General features: G+C 38.8%; 1 protein-coding gene across 1 annotated transcript in view; it reads left to right on the forward strand.

The window, feature by feature from the left end:
• The first annotated feature begins 434 nt into the window (after positions 1-434).
• The window catches only part of LOC148107019 (BCL-6 corepressor-like), a 29757-nt gene continuing 10630 nt past the window's right edge, over positions 435-19561 (forward strand). The window contains exons 1-5 of the mRNA XM_087859303.1: positions 435-717; positions 1166-1390; positions 2270-2568; positions 2963-3220; positions 4015-4181. Of these exons, the coding sequence (XP_087715429.1) occupies positions 435-717; positions 1166-1390; positions 2270-2568; positions 2963-3220; positions 4015-4181 (1232 nt within the window). The remainder of the gene's footprint in view (positions 718-1165; positions 1391-2269; positions 2569-2962; positions 3221-4014; positions 4182-19561) is intronic.

A 19561-nucleotide genomic window follows, 5' to 3' on the forward strand; every position in this document is an offset into this window, starting at 1 on the left:
GCTTCTGTCCATCAAGGACCTGCTTTGTTTTAGCACTATTTTTCTGCCCCTGTTTATGCATCATCTGTCCTGCGTTGCAACCCAAGTAAATATTGATGTTGTCATTTGTATACCTAACATTTGGGAGATATCTCTTCATTACATTAGTTTTCCATTTATTGACAGATGATGTTCATGCCTCATGTCTCTTCTCATCTCCTTTCTTGGTTCTGTCATGCCTCCAGTTTTAAAAATGACAAAGTTACAAGTCTGTACCGTATAGGAGGTACGGCATATATGTTTCAACCAGTTCCACTCTTGATTTCTGCTTTAACTGATAGTTGTCTTCACCTGGCTCTCCTTTGGGGGTTTCTATTTCTGAGGATTTTGTACTTCTAATGAAAGATTCCTTGTCTTTAAAGAGAAGGGTGTTTTGGTAGCAGATTATGTTGGCTATGGCAGTCCTGTGTTCTCATGATGACCTTTGGGCCCTCATTGTCTCCTCTCCCCCAGGTGAAGATAGTGCTGCAAAGAAATACAATCTGTTGAAAGCCCTAGAGGAGAAAGATATTTCTGTGAAGTACTTCATGGACAGGTGGCCCATGAGCAAGCACGACCCTACCGTCCGACTGGACAGAAAACACAAACTATCAGATGACAGAAATCACACTGAGACCACTGTGGAAGAAATTCCAGAGGACCCTCTGCAGAAAGTGAAACAAAGATGGGTCTCCAAAGGTAAGATTTGGCTTTGGCTGCCTGCTCAGTGGCCTTTGCATGTAGACAAAGTGGATGACCATGAGTCTTGCTGCCCACCCTACACATGCACAAAGGAAATCCTATTGCAGATTCCATTCCCTTCTTGGGGAAGCCACTCACATCTGTCCTTCCCCAGTTGCAGGAGCTCAAGCTCAAACATGGCCAAAGATGAATAAGTCCTCTCCCAAGACTTGGTGACATACTCAAGCAGAGGCAGTAACCACACCTCTCCCCTCTCCCACCTCCATTAATGATGGGCAAGACAGTTGGCCCCCCTCCAAAGCAGGAAGATTTTTTTTTTTAATTTGTAGTTATTTCTTCATTAGATGACTCACCTTAGAGGGAAAGGGGAGACGATTCCTCCTACCACCTAGAACAACCACACTACAGTGAGCTGACCAGACTGAAGTGTGCATTGAATTAACAGGTCTCCATCCTAAGAAGCAACACCACTTGCTACACCTTAGAAAATGGTGGAAACAACAGGTATCAACGGCAGAGAGCACACCTGGCGAGAAGGTCGAGAAGAAAATGGCTCACACAGTTCAAGGTGAGGTCACTGCCCAGGGAAATAAAAGCTCCAAGGACAAGCCTTGCAGGAAAGGGGCAGAGGCCAAAAGCAATAGAAGCTGGTCAGAAGAGTCCTTCAGGGGTGCCTGGGTGGCACAGCGGTTAAGTGTCTGCCTTCGGCTCAGGGCGTGATCCCGGCGTTCTGGGATCGAGCCCCACATCAGGCTCCTCTGCTGGGAGCCTGCTTCTTCCTCTCCCACTCCCCCTGCTTGTGTTCCCTTTCTCAGTGGCGCTCTCTCTCTCTCTCTCTCTCTCTCTCAAATAAATGAATGAAATCTTAAAAAAAAAAAAAGAGTCCTTCAAACCCAGTGACAATGAACAAGATATGCAGGATTGCCTGCCTCACAACGAGAGTGTGTATCACCTGTTCTCTGTGGGAGAGAACCCATGAGGACTTGAGTAAAGTTGACTGGCTAGGATGTGGCAGGCAGGGAGGTCTTTCCTCACATCCTTTCAGCCTGCACATTTTCTTCCACAATGTACAGTGCAGAGCACGGTTGAGAGGGAAGGAGCTTCCCTTCCTGTGATACTGCCTATCAAGCCTATCACGACTAGGAAGGGAAGTCTGATGCCGGGGGCTTGCCAACACTCTCATTCCAGCCTCAGACTGAATCTGATTGCTAGGTCTGAGCACCCAGTCTGGCCATCAGTGTGAAAGTCCTTTACCCAGGTCCAGTGAGTTTGGGTGGGAAAGCAGGAAGGGTTAGCATTTGGTCCCTTGTCCCTGGCATTTGAAAAAAAAAATTCCAGCTTGGGATTTTATGGGTTAACCTAATTGTTATTTGAATGTGGGATGGTTAAAACACTTTATGCTTTGAAACATAGTTCCTTTATCTTTAAAATGTAAAGCCAGTCCAGTAATCAGCGCTAATAATGGGTTTTTCTTTCTGTGCTGGCTGCATTTGTAATACCAGCTTCTTCTCACCCATCTCTTTCTCCTGCACACCATCCCCCACCTTAGGCTTTCCTATATGCTCTACTACTCTGCCCATAAAGAGCCTTTCATCTGTCAGTACAAGTACCATACCAACATCAAGGTCGCTTTCCGAAAAGCTGAAAATTAAAGAAACTCAGAAGACGCATGTGTTGTGCACAGATGAAAAGGATCACCAAGCTGCTTCCATGCTGCAGAGATACACCAAGAACAGTGAGAAACCATCTGGGAAAAGAGTATGCAAAACAAAGCATTTGATTTCCCACAAAACAAGGCAGGGTTTGTCAGTGCCAGGGGACTGCTCTGTGGAGAACGCTGATGGCAAGGTACCCCCTGACACTTGTTGGGTACTACTTTGACAATCCCCTTCTGAATCAGGCTTGTGCAGGCACTTCACTCATCCCTCTCAGCTAGTCCATCTGCTGACTGATTCTCAAAAACAAAGTTTTCCTTTTCCTAGGCTCCTCCCCCAAAGTTACTTTCCTGTTCCAGGAGGCATGCCTCCTGTTTGTTGGTGAACTGTCAAACTGGTAAAAACGAAACCTCTTCTGAAAACTTCTCTTAACTAGCCTCCAAACCCCCACCTCCCATACTCGCTCCCTTCCCCCAAATAAAAGGAAAAGCTGCCGCCTTCCACTATGATTTTTGACTTGGGTAGGAGGGAAAGAGGCATGTCTGGAAGACAGCCTTAAATGTGTATGCTCCTTGGTTTTGTAATAGGTGAACATTGGAGGAGTCACAAAGCAGGAAGAGCCCAGTTCCAACTATTACCTGTCATCAGCCAACCAGGATCAGAAATCCTTCAATCTTTTGCAACAATTACCGCCACCTTCTGAGATCTTACAAAGGCTGCTACACTCAAGTCCCCCTCCAGAGACTTCCCAGTCACAGCCCATGCTGCCAGAAAGACAGCGATTTGTGGTCAATAAGAACGCTGGTGAGACCCTCCTGCAGCGGGCTGCCCAGCTTGGCTATGAGGTTGGTGTCCTTGTGGGTGTCTGGATTTAGAAACTACTGATGCTGCTCCTTGATGCTGGTGAGGAGGCACCCTGGCTGGGGATGGCACAAGGAAGGGCAACAAACTGAGAGTACAACCCCCTCCAGATCAGGGACTGGGCTGGGCGTTCCAGCTTTGCACCAAAGTTATTGCCATATCCCTAGCCAACATGGCTGATGTCAGTGATAAGTTATATTGTCTCAGTACTTGATTATGTTCTTATTGTAAGCCTACATAGATCTATTATAACTTGTTTTGCACTCAGGACATATTCGTGTTATCATGCATTCACATAGTCTCTTGAAACAATAGCACTTTTTTAGTTTGGGGATAGTTTTGGTGGTTGCTTCAATGTCTTGTTTCTGTCAACATGTCTGTTTTGGAGATTTCCGGGTTATCTGGAGAGAATTCTCTGGAAGGATTTTATAGTTAGCTCAGTTGCTTGCAGATGAAATCCAGTGACAGCAGTTGGTTTATCATGAGTTGGAAGGAGCAATACCTACAAAGACAGGATAGATGTTGCATGTGGGATTGAGTAGTTCTGACATGCCAACCATTCTGTTATCACTAACTGCGGTTCAGGAAATAGATGTGCTTCTAGCAAACACATGCTTGTGCTCCCTCACCAACATGTATGCACTACCTGCCATAGCTGCAGGGGGTTCGCAAGACTAATGGTAAATGTCTTTGAAAGTGGGTACTACCAAACTATGAAGTCATCATTATGAGATTCATTGTGCAGTTCTCACAGCATTCCCCCTGCTTCTTTGCACAGGAATTGGTGTTGTACTGCCTGGAAAACAAGATTTGTGATGTGAATCATCAAGACAATGCTGGCTACTCTGCTCTGCATGAAGCTTCTGCAGGAGGATGGCTCTGCATTGTTCAACACCTTCTTAAATATGGGGCTGATGTCAACTGTAGTACCCAAGATGGAACCAGGTTAGTGGACCCTTAGTGTCTTGTTGGGACATGGGCAGTAATTCTCAGGTATGTGGAAACATTGATTGCAAAATCCTCTTTAAGTAGGAAATTTTGGAAACATACTTAAAACTTTAAAAGTGTATGACATGAGAAGAAACTTCACAGACTAGGAAGCACCAGAAATAGTCCTTTCTTAGACAGCAGGTGTACTGGCAAAATATGCCTGATATAACATAACCACTTTGAAACCATTTTGCACTGTATTGCCACTTCCAGGAAACCTTAAATAGTTAATCTTGATCAATTTCCTCTCAGCACAGTAGCAGATATCTGTCCTCTAGGAGTAGCGCAGTCCTGTGTCAGGCAGATGTACATATGTTCTTGGAGCAGCTTATCAGTCGACTTATCCGGATATTAGAAATCTGAGCTCTCATTACTGCTTCTCTTTATGGAGGGTCACAGAGAAAGGTGGGCAGCTGTTGCTATTGGACCCTCTTCGTCTGGCTGAAGTGCTTCGTAATAGATTTATTATTTTTTAAAAAGATTTTATTTATTTATTTGACAGAGAGAGACAGCCAGTGAGAAAGGGAACACAAGCAGGGGGAGTGGGAGAGGAAGAAGCAGGCTCCCAGTGGAAGAGCCTGATGTGGGGCTCGATCCCAGAACGCTGGGATCATGCCCTGAGCCGAAGGCAGACGCTTAACGACTGCACCACCCAGGCGCCCCTGTAATAGATTCAAATAGTCCCCTTAACTTTGTCTTTTTCTCTTTTGGGAACCAACTGTTTAAAGACTACAGCATTCCAAAGCAACCATATATACAAGTGGACTTAGGATGTCAGTATACACACCAGGGGAAAGGCACAGGCTAGAATAGTCCTGAAAGAACTTTGTTATATTTCATGTCCATTCCTAGCAATAAATAGGCTACTTAAAAAAAAAAAAAAACCAACAAGGTGGTTAGTACATTATATGATTTATACGTATGCTTTTCAACAAGGAAAAAAAATCACAATATTGTCCTTGAGAAAGAATTCTGGGGACACCTGGGTGGCTCAGTCGATGAAGCATCTGCTTGCAACTCAGGTCATGATCTCAGGGTTTGGGGATCAAGCCCCACGTCAGGCTTTCTGCTCTGTGGTGCAACTGCTTCTCCCTCTGCCTGCAGTTCCCCTTGCTTGTGCTCTCTCTCGTTCTGTCTCTCTCAAGTAAATAAAATCTTTAAAAAAGAGAAAAAAAGCAGAAAGAATCCTGTCTACTACACAATGATTGTAAAACAACTTAGCAATGCTCCAAGAGATAAAAGAAAACATGCACAGAGAAAACAATGTACAAACAAAATTGAAATGTCAATAAAGACATAGGACACATAAAAAGAAATAATTGCAGAACTAAAAAACGGAGTAACTGAAATGAAAGCTGATCAGAGGCATTCTAAGTGTGACTTCTGCAGGCAGAAGAATCAGCAAACTTTAAAATAGGACAACTGAATTATCAAATTTAAAGAACACAAAGGAAATAGAAGAAGAGCTAAAAGAACTTACTTCACTTCTTGAATATAATCCGTTGGATTAATATATACCTGATAGGAGTTCCAGAAAGAAAAGAGAAGGGAGGAGACAAATTATTTGCAGAAATTATGTTCAAAGCTTTTGCACATTTGTTGGAAGGCATGCAGACAAAGTAAGAAGCTCAGTGAGCTCCAAACAGGTTAAATTCAGAGACTCACACTAAGACATTACAGTGAAATTGTTGAGAGCCAAAAACAAAAAAAGAAATGGGGAGCAACAGAGAAGTGACTCATACACTGCTCATACACTGCTCTCCAGTAAGGTTATCGGCATAATTCTCCCTAGGAAGGTTTACAGGAAGTAGAAATATTCAGAGTGCTAAAGGAAAAACTGTAAAGCAAGAATCCTACATCTATGAAAAGCTACCTTCAAAAATTGGGACTTTCTGAAATAAAGAAAAGCTCAGGAATTTTGTTAACTGTAGAATTAAACTGCAAAAAATAATTAATAGAAGCCGTTCAAGTCCAAATGAAACACACTAGATGATAACACCTTATAAAGAAATAGAAATTTGTTAAAGGTAAATACATGGGCCATTTTAATCTAGTTTTATAGTAACTTTGGTTTGTAGCTCTTTTGTTTTTGCTTTGTAAATGATTTAACAAAGTAATTTATACAAAACCAATTATTACTGTCTGTTTTGGAAAACATTTTGTGTGAAGATTGAAGTCTATGGCATCAATAACTGAAACATTTGTAGACTGTGTTGTATAAGAGCAGAGTTTTTTATGTTAATTACATTAGGATAGTATAAATTCAAATTAGATGGTTATAGCATTAGTATATTAAGTGTAATCCCAGAGTAACAACAAAAAGTAACTGAACTGTATTCAAAAACGAAAATGAGAAGATAATTAAAAGGGCTTAAAAAATTCTATCCAACTATATTCTATATATAAGAATCAGATTAAATCCAAAAACATAGATAATATCAGATGATGGAAAAAATATTTCAAGCAAATAGTAAATAGGAAGACAAAGAAGTGGGTGTGGTCTTAGACAAAATATACTTTAAAGCAGAAATGATTATAAGGGACAAGGAAAGAACAGTTTAATAAAGAGGATAAACACAAATCATCATGTAACAACACAAAATCAAAATATATTATATGAACCAAAACTGATGAAATTACAAGTAGAAATCAAAAGTTCTACAAAAATAGTGAAGGACTTCAATACTCTCCTTTTAATAATGCACCCGCAGAGGGTAAGTGAGCAAATGCAAGACTGCAATGACACAATATACCAATTAGATCTAACATACTTATACACAACACTCTACTCAACAAGAGTGGAATACACCTGTTTCTTTTGAAAGTGCACGCAGGACATTCTCCACATTACACCATATATTAGGCCACAAATGAAATTTCATTAGATTTAAGAACATAGAAATCATAGAAAGCACCTTCTCTGACCACAGTGGGATGCAGTTAGAAATAAGTAACAAAAACAAAACAGCAAAATTAGAAAATTTGTGGAAATTAAACAATATAGACTAAAGAATATGGATCAAAGAAGAAAACAGAAGGGAAATTACAAAATAATTGGATATAAACGCAAACCAAAAAAACATCAACACTTACGTGACACAACAATTATGCTAAGGGGAAAACTTGTATTTATAAATGCTAAATGCTCACATGAAAAGGTGATCTCAAATCAACACCTTACCTGAAAACTTAAGGAACTCAGAAAGATGAACAAAGTGAACCCGTGGGACGCAGAAGGAAGGAAATACAAAAGATTATAGCACAGATAAAATAGGGAGTAGAAAAACAAATGACAAAATCAACAAAACCCAATAGTTAGTCCTTTGAAAGATTAACAAAATCGACACTTTTATTGCTGCTGATGATTTATTTATTTATTAAACAAACTTGACTAAGAAACAGACAAGTCTCAAATTATGAAAATACAAAATGAAAACTGAGTCATTACTATCCATTTTATGAAATAAGAGGACTCAACTAATATGAGAAATAAAGACGAATTACAAATAATGCCACAAAACTAGAGTGATGATAAGGCAAGGCTATTAAAATTATATACATAGTGTTTATAAAAAAGAAAATTGTTGTCGGTTTGAGATCTTTTGATTTTTCAAGTGTGTTGACCGCCATTACTTACCTCTTAGTATTTGGTCTCAATGAATCCTATAAGTTTCACAGTTGTATTTTCATTTTCATTTGTATTGAGCTATTTTTTCTTAGTTTCCACTGTGTTTGCTTCCTTGATACATTCATTGTTTAAAATTTGGTTTCAATTTCCATGTACTTGTGAATTTTCCATTTTTCCTTCCACTCTTGATTTTAGTTTCATTCCATTATTGGGGAAGGTACATAATGTGATTTCTGTAGTAAATAAAACTTTTTCTAATAGCCTTTGTTATCCCATATAATGATGGAGATGATAATATGTGAAAACGGTGTCCATATGCATGTTCACGTAAGTAAATACAAAAGAAGCTACAGGTAGAGAGTCTTAATAAAATGTGATAATTTCATGAACAATGGTAACTTCATTGATTCTTTGCTACATTTTTCTTCAGTTGTTATACTAACAGCAGCCTCTGTTTGGAGACTAACACATTTATTTATTTGTACCTTTTTTAAAAATTTTGGGTGTAATTGACATAGTTGTTACATTAGTTTCAGGTGTATAACATGGTGATTGGACAAGTTTAAACATTATGTTATGCTCCCTACAAGTGTAGCTACCACCTGTCTCATAACATCCCTATTACCACATCACAGACTGTGCCTTTCACTCGACACTTATTCACTCCATAACTGAAATGCTGTCATCTCCCACTCCCCTTCCCCCTTTTTCCCATCTTCCCACTCCCCTCTGGCAGCCATCAATTTGTTCTCTGTGCTAGTAGTTCTAATTCTGCTTTTTGTTTATTTTTTCATTTGTTTTCTTTTTGTTTATTGCTTTGTTTTATTTTAGATTACATATATGATATTTGTCTTTTTCTGACTGACTTATTCACTTAGCAAGATACCCTGTAGGTCCATCCATCTGGTTGCAAATGGCACAATCCCAGTCTCTTTCAAGGCTGAGTATTATTCCAGCGGATGTGTGTGTGTGTGTGTGTGTGTGTGTGTGTGTACATTCATCCACCTATGGCTGGAAACTTCAGTTCCCATATCTTGCCTATTGTAAAAAAGTGCTGCAGTAAACATAGGGGTGCATATATCTTTTCAAATATCTTTTCATTTTCTTTTGGTAAATACACAGTAGTGCAATTTCTGGATCATATGGTAATTGATTTTTAACTTTTGGAGGAACGCCCATGTTGTTCTCCACAATGGCTGTACCAGCCTGCATTCCCACCAACAGGGCAGGAGGGTTCCCCTTTCTCCACTTCTTCACCAAAGCGTATTATGTCCTGTGTTGTTAATTTGAACCATCCTGACAGGTGTGATGTGATACCTCATTCTGGTTTTCATTTCTATTTCCCTGATGATGAGTGATGTTGAGCATCTTTTCATGTGTCCGTTGGCCATTTGGATGTCTTCTTTCAAAACTCTGTATTCATGTCTTCTGCCCATTTATAATGGGTTATTTTTTTTCTTGGTGTGGAATTATTAGTTTTTTTGTATATTTTGGATATTAACCCCTCACTGAACATATCATTTGCAAATATCTTCTCCATTCAGTAGATGGTTTTTTTTATTGATTGTTTCCTTTGCTGTGCATAAGGTTATTTTTAGCCTATTTAGTTTATATTTATTTAGCATAGTTCATTTTTGCCTTTGTTTCCCTTGCCTCTGGGATGTGTCTAGTAACAAATTGCTACAGCCAAGGTCAAAGGTTACTGACTGAGTTCTCCTCTAGGATTTTGATGGATTCCTGTCTTACATTTAGATCTCTCATCCATTTTGAGTTTGCGTTTGTGTATGGTGTAAGAAAGTGGTCCTGTTTCATTCTACTGTATGTGGCTGTGCAGTTTTCCCAGCACCACTTATTGAAGAGACTGTCTTTTTTCCATTGAGTATCCTTTCCTGCTTTCTTGAAGACTAGTTGACCATAGAGTTGAGGATGCATTTCCTGGTTCTCTATTCTGTTCCACTGATCTATATATCTGTTTTTGTGTCAGTAACATATGGGTGTATTTTTTTTAAGATTTTATTTATTTGAAAGAAGAGCACACATGAGTGGGAGGACGGTATGGAATGAGGGAGAAGCAGGCTCCCCCCTGAGCAGGGAGCTGGATGCGGGGCTCAATCCCAGGACTCTGAGATCATGACCCAAGCTGAAGACAGGCTTTTAACCAACTGAGCCACCCAGGCACCCCCAGTAAAATACTATATTGATCATTGAATGAATTTGATGTTTTCCTTCCATTTCTGTCTTATGGAATAGCTTTGGAAGAATAGGTATTAACTCTTCTTTAAATGTGTGATAGAATTCAGCAGTGAAGCCATCATTTCCTGGCTTTGTTTGTTATGAGTTTTTTGATTACTGACTATTTCTTTGTTTGTTATTGGTCTGTTCAGGTTTTCTGTTTCTTCCTGTTTCAGTGTTGGTAGTTTGTACGATTCTGGGAATTTAGGTACTTCCAGATTGTCAAATTTGTTGGCATATAGTTTTCATAACATTCTCTTATAATTTTTTTTTGTATTTTTGTGGCTTTGGTTGTTATTTCTCCCCTCCTGTTTGTGATTTTATTTATTTGGGTCCTTTCTCTTTTCTTTTTTTCAGGTCTGGCTAGAGGCTTATGTGGTTTATTGATTTTATCCAAAGAACCAGCTACTAGTATTATTGATCTGTTCTGTTGTCTTCTTTTGTTTCTATATCATTTATTTCTGCTCTCATCTTTATTATTTCTGTCCTTCTGCTGGCTTTACATTTTGCTTGTTCTTTTCCTAGCTCCTTTAGGTGAGGTTAGGTTGGTTATTTGAGATTTTTCTTGCTTCTTGAAGGAGGCTCATTAGTTTGATATACTTCCCTCTTAGTACCACCTTTACTATCCCAAAGGTTTTGGGCTTTTCATTTTCATTTGTTTTCCTTGTATTTGTCAATTTCTTCTCTCAATTCCTGGTTAACCCATTCATTCTTCAGTAGTTTGTTTTTTAACCTTGGTATATTTGTGGTCTTCCCTAATTTTCTTCTTGTGGTTGATGTCAAGTTCCATAGTGTTGTGGTCTGAAAATATGCATGGTATGATATCAATCTTCTTTTTTTTTTTTAAGATTTTATTTATTTATGTGACAGAGAGACAGCCAGCGAGAGAGGGAACACCAGCAGGGGGAGTGGGAGAGGAAGAAGCAGGCTCCCAGCAGAGGAGCCTGATGTGGGGGATTTACTATCCATTGTTGTAAGTAGAGTGTTAAACTTCCCTGCTGTTATTGTATTATTATCAATTGGTTCCTTTATGTTTGCTATTAACTGCTTTATTTATTTGCTTGAACATATGTTGGGTGCATAAACATTTATAATTGTTGAATCCTCTTGTTGGATTGTCCTTTTTATTATTATGTAGTGTCTTTCTTTGTCTGTTGTTATAGTCTTTGTTTTAAAGTTTATTTTGTCTGATATAAGTGGTTCTACTCCAGCTTTCTTTTGATGTCCATTACCATGATAGATGTTTCTCCATCGCCTCCCTTTCAATCTGCAGGTGTCTTTAGGTCTAAAATGATTCTCTTGTAGGCATAATGTAGATGGTTCTTATTTGTTTGCTTGTTTTTTTACCCATTCTGGTATGCTGTGTCTTTTGATTGGAGCGTTTAGTTCAATTACATTCAGAATAATTAATGATAGATATGTATTTAGTGCCATTTTATTACTTGTTTTGTCATTGTGTCTGGAGATTTTCTCTGTTCCCTTGTAGTCTTTGTCACTTTTGGTTTCTCCATTCCACTCAAAAAGTCCCCTTTCATATTTCTTGCAGGGCTGGTTCGGTGTTCACAAATTCTTTCAATTTTTGTTTGTCTGGGAAACTATGTCTCTCTCTAATCTGAATGACAGCTTTGCTGGGTAGAACATTCTTGGCTGCAGATTTTTTCCATTCCATATTGACTATCTCACAAATTCTTTCAATTTTTGTTTGTCTGGGAAACTGTGTCTCTCCCTAATCTGAATGACAGCTTTGCTGGGTAGAACATTCTTGGCTGCAGTTTTTTTCCATTCCATATTGACTATCTCATGCCACTGGCTCCTGGTCTGCCAAGTTTCTGTTGACATATCTGCTAACCCTATATAGGTCTTCCCTTATCAGTTAGGGAACTCTTCTGTCTTATAGCTTTTAGGAATTTTTCCCTATCACTGTATTTTCCAAATATTATTACAATTGCCTTGGTGTTGGTCTGCTTTTGTTGATTTTGATTGGAGTCCTCTGTGCCACCTGGATCTGGATGTGTGTTTCCTTGCCCACATTAGGGACATGTGCAGGTATGATTTCCCCAAACAAATTTCCTGCCTACTTTTCTCTTCTTCTCTGGGGACTCCTTTGATATAGATGTTATTACATTTGATGGAATCACTGAGTTCCCTAAGTCTGTTCTCTTGTTGCATAATTTTTCTTTCTCTCTTTTGTTCAGTTCATTATTTTACATCATTTTGTCTTTGAGGTCACTAATTTTTTCCTTTTTTTCTTCAGCATGCTGTTCATTGCATCAAGTCTGTTTTTAATCTCATTTATTGCATTTTTAAAAATTTCTGATTGCTTGTTTTTTTTTTTTTCATTCTCCTATCTCTGTGACAAGGGTCTCCCTGATGTCTTCTTTTCCTTTCTCAAGCCCAGCAAGTATGCTATGATTGTTGCTTTAAGTTCTACATCAGGCAGGTCATGCAGATTTGCTTTACTTACTTACCTGAACATGGCCATACCTTATTCTTTCATGTGGGATGAGTTCCTCAGTCTTGGAATTTTGTCTATGTCTCTCTCTTCTTCTCTGTATTAGAAAAGCCTTTTGTGTCTTTTGGTCCTGAGAGTAATGGCTTTATTAAGACAAGGTAGTGTCCAGGGCCTGTCACTTCAGGGAGTGTCCCTGCTGTGTGCTGCGTGCACTCTGCTGCTGTGTTTTGGCTGCTCTGTCCTTCACACCACTTGTCTGCAGAAGCTCTCCTTGCCTGCCGTGGGCAGTCATTGGTCCCTGGCCTGAATGTGATGAGTTTTAACTTGGTGGGCTCTGCTCTGCTTGTGAAAATGAGACCTGCCACCACCTCCACCAGAACTGAAGCCCTGCACATCTCTCTGGCTGGGAGACGAGGTATGGGCAGGGGTTTGTGCTGGTCTTTGGGGGAGGGGCCCACCATGTTGGGACTGAGGCAAGCTTCACTGAGAGGAAGGGCAGGACTGCCAGAGCACATGGTGTGGGGCTTGGTGTAAGCAGGTTAGGCAGCCAGTGTGGGTGCTGTGCTGCCGCCCACAGGTAGCTCCATGTTTATGCTGAGGGTTGGGGAAGGGAGATGGCACCTGCCAGCTCCTTTCTTCCTGGAGAGTCATCTCTGTGAACACTACTCGGTGAACGCTCTCTTACAGTAGTGAATAATCTCCTCATTGTGTGCCCCCATGTGTCCTTCAGGTGGCTGTTTCCGTGCTGTCTGTCCCCAGGTTGTTTGCCTGCCTTCTTTTGAAGAGCAGCACAGCACCTTCAGGGCTCTATCCCAGCCAAGTCCACTGACTTTTAAAAGTGCAGGCTTTTAAGCCCTGTTGGTTGCAAGAACTCAAGAAATCCAGTTCTCCTTGTTCTCCTGGCCAGGAACTTTGGGGAAGTGTTCTCTTTGTGTATTCTCCCTGGTGTGCTCTTCTCTCTCTCACCCTTGTCTGTGACCATGGCTTCCTTCCTTCCAAGCACCTGCAATCTGTTTCTGCCGTAAACCGTGTCTCTGCACCTTCTACTTACCTTCATGTGGCTTCTTCTCTCCCTTCAGTTATAGAGTTTGCTCTCTCATCTTCAGGTTGAATTCTGGGTATTTAGATGATTTTATAGTTATCTGGTTTTGTTCCTGGGACTAGGTGAGCTTAGGGTCCTCCTACTCTATTTCCATCTTCCTCTCTGCCACATGGAAGGTGTTTGATTGCTGAATAAATCTTATTTGTTATTGGTCTGTTCATACTTTCTGTTTTCCTCTGAGTCAGTCTTGGTAGTTTTATGTTTCCAGGATTTCTTTCTGGGTTTCCATTTGTCCTGGGTTATCTGATTTTCTTGTATATAATTGAGTACAGTAGTTTCTTATGATCCTATTTCTGGGGTATCTATTGTAATGTTTCCTCCTTCATTTCTGATTTTTTTTTTACTTAGTATTCTTTCTTTTTCTTAATGTAGCTAAAATTTTGTGTATTCAAAATTGTGATCCTTGTTTTGTTGATCTTTTCTTTTTTCTTTCTTTTTAAATTTATTTTTTAATAATAATTTTTATTATGTTATGTTAGTCACTGTACAGTATATCCTTAGTTTTTGTTGTAAAGTTTGCTTTACATTATTCATTACTTTATTCATTATTTGTATATCACTATATATATATATATATTTGTATATCACAGTAATGTATATCACTATACATTATTCATTAGTTGCGTATAACACCCAGTGCACCATGCAATACGTGCCCTCCTTACTACCCATCAACAGCGTATCCCATTCCCCCACCCCCCTTCCCTCTGAAGCCCTCAGTTTGTATCCCAGAGTCCATAGGCTCTCATGGTTCATTCCCCCTTCTGAGTACCCCCCCTTTCTTTGACATCTCTTTTTAAATTTAAATTCAGTTAGCCTGTCTTTTTAGTTGGGTTTTCCTAGTCTCTATTTCATTTATTTTTTTCTCTGATATTTTGTTATTTCCCTCTTTCTGGTAATTGTGTCTTAGTTCTTCCTCTTATTCTTGTTCCTTGAAATGTAATGTTAGATTTTATCAGTAGTTTTACATGTTTGTGCATTCATTTATGCCTATTAAGCTCCCTTTTAGAATTGCTTTTGCATCCTACCTTAGCCTTTGGTGTTTTGTTTTGTGTGTGTATTTTTTTTCATGCTCATTTGTTCCATAGTTTTTTGTTTTCCTTTTGATTTCTTCCTGAACCATTAGCGATTCATGAGTATATTACTAAAGTCCATATATTTATAGGCTTTCCAGTTTTCCTTTTATTCCTGATTTATGGTTTCATACCGTTGTAGTCAGAAAAGCTATTTGCATGATAAGAGTCTTTTTAAATTTGGTAAGATGTGTTTTCTGTCCTGTTATCTGATCTGTCCTGCACAATGTTCCATGTGCACTCGAGATGATCATATTCTGCTGCTTTGGGATGGAATTTTCTAAATGTGTCTATTCTTACATACATTAGGTCTCCTTTGTCTAAAACATCGCTCAAGTCCAACATTGTTTGATGATTTTCTGTCTGAATGCCCTGGCATTGCTAAATGTGGACTATTGAAGTCCCTTGCTTGCCTTTCAGATCCGTTAGTATTTGCCTAACATTTATTTAGTTCCTCCAATGTTGGGTGCATATGTATTTACCATGGTTATGTCTTCTTGATAAGTTAACCTCCTCATCATTATATAATGACCTCCTTTGTCACAGCTTAGCTATTGGCTTAAAGAGTCTGTTTTGTCTGATACAAGCGTAGCTGTACCTAATCTCTTTTGGTTTCCAATTGCATGGAATGTGTTTTTTCAATTCTTTCATCTTGAGCCTCTGTTGTGCTTAGAACTGAAGAGTCTTTTGCTAGCAGCATGTATTTAATGCATCCAGTCATTTTGTATTGGATAATTCAATTCAAATACCTTTATTATTGATACATAATGCCTTACTATTGCCATTTATTGGTTTGGGGTGTTTGGAACTTCCTGTTCTTTTTTTATTCTCTTAGCATGTGTGGTGTTGTTGTGGTTTGTTGTTGTTGTTTTTGTCGTTGTTGTTGTTGTTTTGTTGTGTGTGTGTGTGTGTGTGTGTGTGTGTGTGTTTTGTAAATTGGTGATTTTCTGTGGTGGCATGTTATGACCTCTTTTATGTATCAGTAAGATTTTGCTTTGCAGTTACCATGAGACCTGCATAAAATATCTTAGAGTTGTAACAGTCTTCTTTACACTGACAACAACATAATATGTATGTATATGGTTTGTGACATACAAAAACCTTGTCCTTTTGTTGCCCCTATCCTGCAGTTAGTGTTGGAGTTTGCCTTTCTCATATTGTATATTTGTTAACAAATTATACTAGCTTCAGTTATTTTTGATAGCATTAACCTTTTTTTAGTATATTTAAGTAGGTAATGCACCTCATATACAGTATTAGAGTTTCTCAATTGGACTAAGTATTAGCCTTTACCAATGTGTTATATATTTTTGTAAGTTTTTGTTACTAGTTTGGTGGCCTTTGATTTCAGGTTGAAAAACTCCTTTCCACTTCTTGTAAGACAGGTCCAATCATCATTATGATTCCTGACTTCTGGTTTTATACCATTCTCCTAGTTCTATATGGGAAAGTATTTATCCTTTAATTCTAAAGGATAATTTTGATAGATAGAGTATTTATGGTTGGCAGTATTTTTTCTTTTAGCACTTTGAGTATATCATCCCGCTTTTTCCTGGCTTACTAAGGTTTGTACTGAGAAATCTGCTGATAGTCAAATCATTTCTGCATATATTACAATCTCATTTTCTCTTGCTGCCTTTAGGATCTTTCTTTGTCTTTGATTTTTGAGAGTTTTATTATAAAGTGTCCTGGAAAAGATCATTTGAACTGTAGAAATGGCATAGTGTATATCTTCATGAATTTGGATTTCAGATCTCTCCCCAGGCTGGGAAAGTTCTCACCCACTATTTCTTTAAATAAACTTTCTGCTGCTTCTCCCCCTCCTCCCCTTTCAGATTTCTAGGGATTTGGATATTGTGGCTTTTCAGTGGTGTCCATAGATCTAGTAGGCTTCCTTTACACTGTTTATCTCTTCATACTGGGTTATTTCAGAGTTCCTCTCCTATTTTACTGATTCTTCTGTAGTACACAAGTCTATTCTGATGTTGATGCTTTCTGTTGCATTCTCTATTTCAGTTACCGAGTTCTTCATGTCCAGAATTTGTATGCTTCCTTTTTTATGATTTCTGTTTCTGTTAATGTCACATTTGCATTATGCATTTTTTGTTGTTGTTGATGTCAATGAATTGTCTTGCTGTGGTGTTTTGTAGCCTATCAGTTTACTTAAATAACTCATTTGAATTCCTTAGCTGGCGGTACTAATCTGCATTCCCACCGAAAGTGGTTCGTTTTTCTCTATAGCCTGGCTAACGCTTCATTTCTTGTGTTGTTGATTTTAGCCATTCTGACAGGTGTAATGTGATATCTCATGGTAGTGTTGATTTACTTGCATTTCCCTGGTGGTGAGAGATGTTGAGCATGTTTTCATGTGTCTGTTGGCCACTGGGATGTCTTCTTTTGAAAAATGTCTATTCAGATCCTGTGTCCTTCTTTCAATCAAATTATTAGTCTTCTTTATGTTGAACTATGTAAGTTCTTCGTGTATTTTGAGTATTAATCCCTTATTGGATGCATCATCTGCATCTATCTTCTTCCATTCAGTGGGCTGACTTTCTGTTTTGTTTATGGTTTCCTTCTATGTGCAAGCTTTTTTGTTTTGCTCTAGTTTCCAATGGTTTGATAGGTTTGTTCTGTTTTCCTTGCTACAGGAGGTTGAGAGTTTTTATCATGAATGGATGTTTGAGGTGGATGATCTGATTTTCATCCTTCATTTTGCTCATGTGGTGTATCCACATTGATGACTGATTGATTTGAAATTTTAAACCATCCTTGCATCCCCTACATAAGTCCCCCTGGTTGTGTTGAATGATCCCAATGGACTCCCATAATGTTTATATTACTTTGATGGTGTCCTGTAAATCCCTTAGGTTCTGTTCACTTTTCTGACTATTTCTGTTGCTTCTTTGACTTAAGAATGTAAATAGCTTGTCTTTGTGTTCATTGATTCTTTCTCCTGCCTTTTTCTAGTGAATTTTTCAGTTATTATATTTTTCATGTCCATGCTTCTGCTTAGTTCTTATTTTATAGTTTCTCTTTGTTGCTATGTTCTCATTTTGCATGTGCATCATTCCTGATTTCATTCTATTATCTGCCTTCTCTTTTGGCTGATTGTTCACCTTTGGGATGGGTATTTTGAATTCTTTGTCAGGAATTTCTTAAGCCTTTTCTTTAGGGCCATTTACTGGAGATTATTTTATTCTTTTGAGTGAGCCATGTTTTCCCATTTGTGTGTACGTGTTCTTCGTGATCTTTTGATGGCGCTTGGAAAAAAAACAGCCGTCTTTCTCAGTCTTTTCAGATTGGTTTCATACAAGGAAAGACCTTCACCAGTCAGCTCAAGTAGAGCATCTGGGACCCTATCAGACTTTTCTGAGAGTAAGTGTTCTCTTGAACTGTATATGGAGTTTCCCAGTGGAAGGTGCCTCTGTTCTCAAGACCCAATAATCTTTTGCTCTCACTATCTGTGGTAAAGCAGACTCTCTGGTCTCTATCAAGAGGTGCTTTCTTGTTACCAGTTCCAAAGTATGGGCTCTGATATGAATTGTGTCTATCCGAAAGTCATATTTTGAAGCCCTAAGTCCTAATGTGACTGTACCTGGAGATTAAGCCATTAGGAGGTAACTGATGTCAAATGATGTCGTAAAAGGCATGGTTCTAATCCAGTAGGACTGAGGCCTTATAAAGGAAAAAAAAAAAAAGACTCTTTCTTTCTCTCCATCACATGAAAACACAGTAAGAAGTTGGCCATCTCCCAAGTCAGGAAGAGTGTCCTCGCCAGAAACAGATCAGCCAGGATCCTGACTGGTACTTTCCAGCCTGTAAGAAATACAATTTAAGCATTCCAGTCTGCTTTATTCAGTTCAGGTAGGCTGAATAACTAATACAGCATCCAAAGAATGCCCCATTCAGTTCAGAGCTCTGAGTTAGCCACACAGAAAACAGTTCTTCAGTATAGCTCCCCTGCAAACCTAGAACATTTGACATACATTCCACTCGTGTCTTTCCTTATCCAGGGAGAAGCTGGGATTTTTTTTTCCTGACTATACTTCCATTGTGCTGAGTGAGGGTGCTGTCACATGTAAATTCAACACATTTTCTTAGCCGTTTCATTGCAGCTCTTTTTGACTACACTTAGCTTCATTGCTGCAACCTCTGAACTGTCTCCTGGAGTTCTCATAAGGCCAGTTTATTCCATACAATGTTAAGTCACTGTCTCCATGAGGCAATGAGAGCCTGAGGATTCCAGTTCCTCTATCTTGTTGAGGTCACTCAGCTGTGTGGTTTTAATAAAGTCTTTATCAAAATCTCAACATTTACAGATAAGTAGAAAAATCCATCCTAAAGTTCATATGGAATCTCAAGGGACCTCAAATAACGAAAACCATGTGATAAAGAACAAAGTCTCTTGTCTTGATTTTTCCTGATTTGAAAATTTGTCACAAAGCTACTGTAAGCAAAGCAGTGTTTTGCTAGTATAAAGGCAGATGTATTGTACAATGGAATAGAAGAGACACCCCAGAAATAGACCATTGTATATGTGGTCAAATGATCTTCTACACATGTTCTCAGACCATTCATGGGCATATACATCTCCTCAACCACAAGTGTTAGGAAAGCTGCACATCCACATACAAAAGAATGAACTTGGGCCCTTTACCTTATACCATCATAAAAGATTTAATTTATGATGGATTAAATACCTAAATGTAAGGCCTAAATCTATGAAACTAGAAGAAAACATAGGGTGAACCTGTGTGACATTTGATTTGGTATCAATTTCTTGGATATTCCATCAAAAGCACTGACAATAAAAGAAAAAATAGGTGAAAGGGACTACATCAGTTTTCA

Source organism: Ursus americanus, chromosome 37 (genome assembly GCF_024610735.1).
Source record: "Ursus americanus isolate L20-20 chromosome 37, mUrsAme1.1.p, whole genome shotgun sequence".
In the NCBI taxonomy this organism is placed as follows: Eukaryota; Metazoa; Chordata; class Mammalia; order Carnivora; family Ursidae; genus Ursus; species Ursus americanus.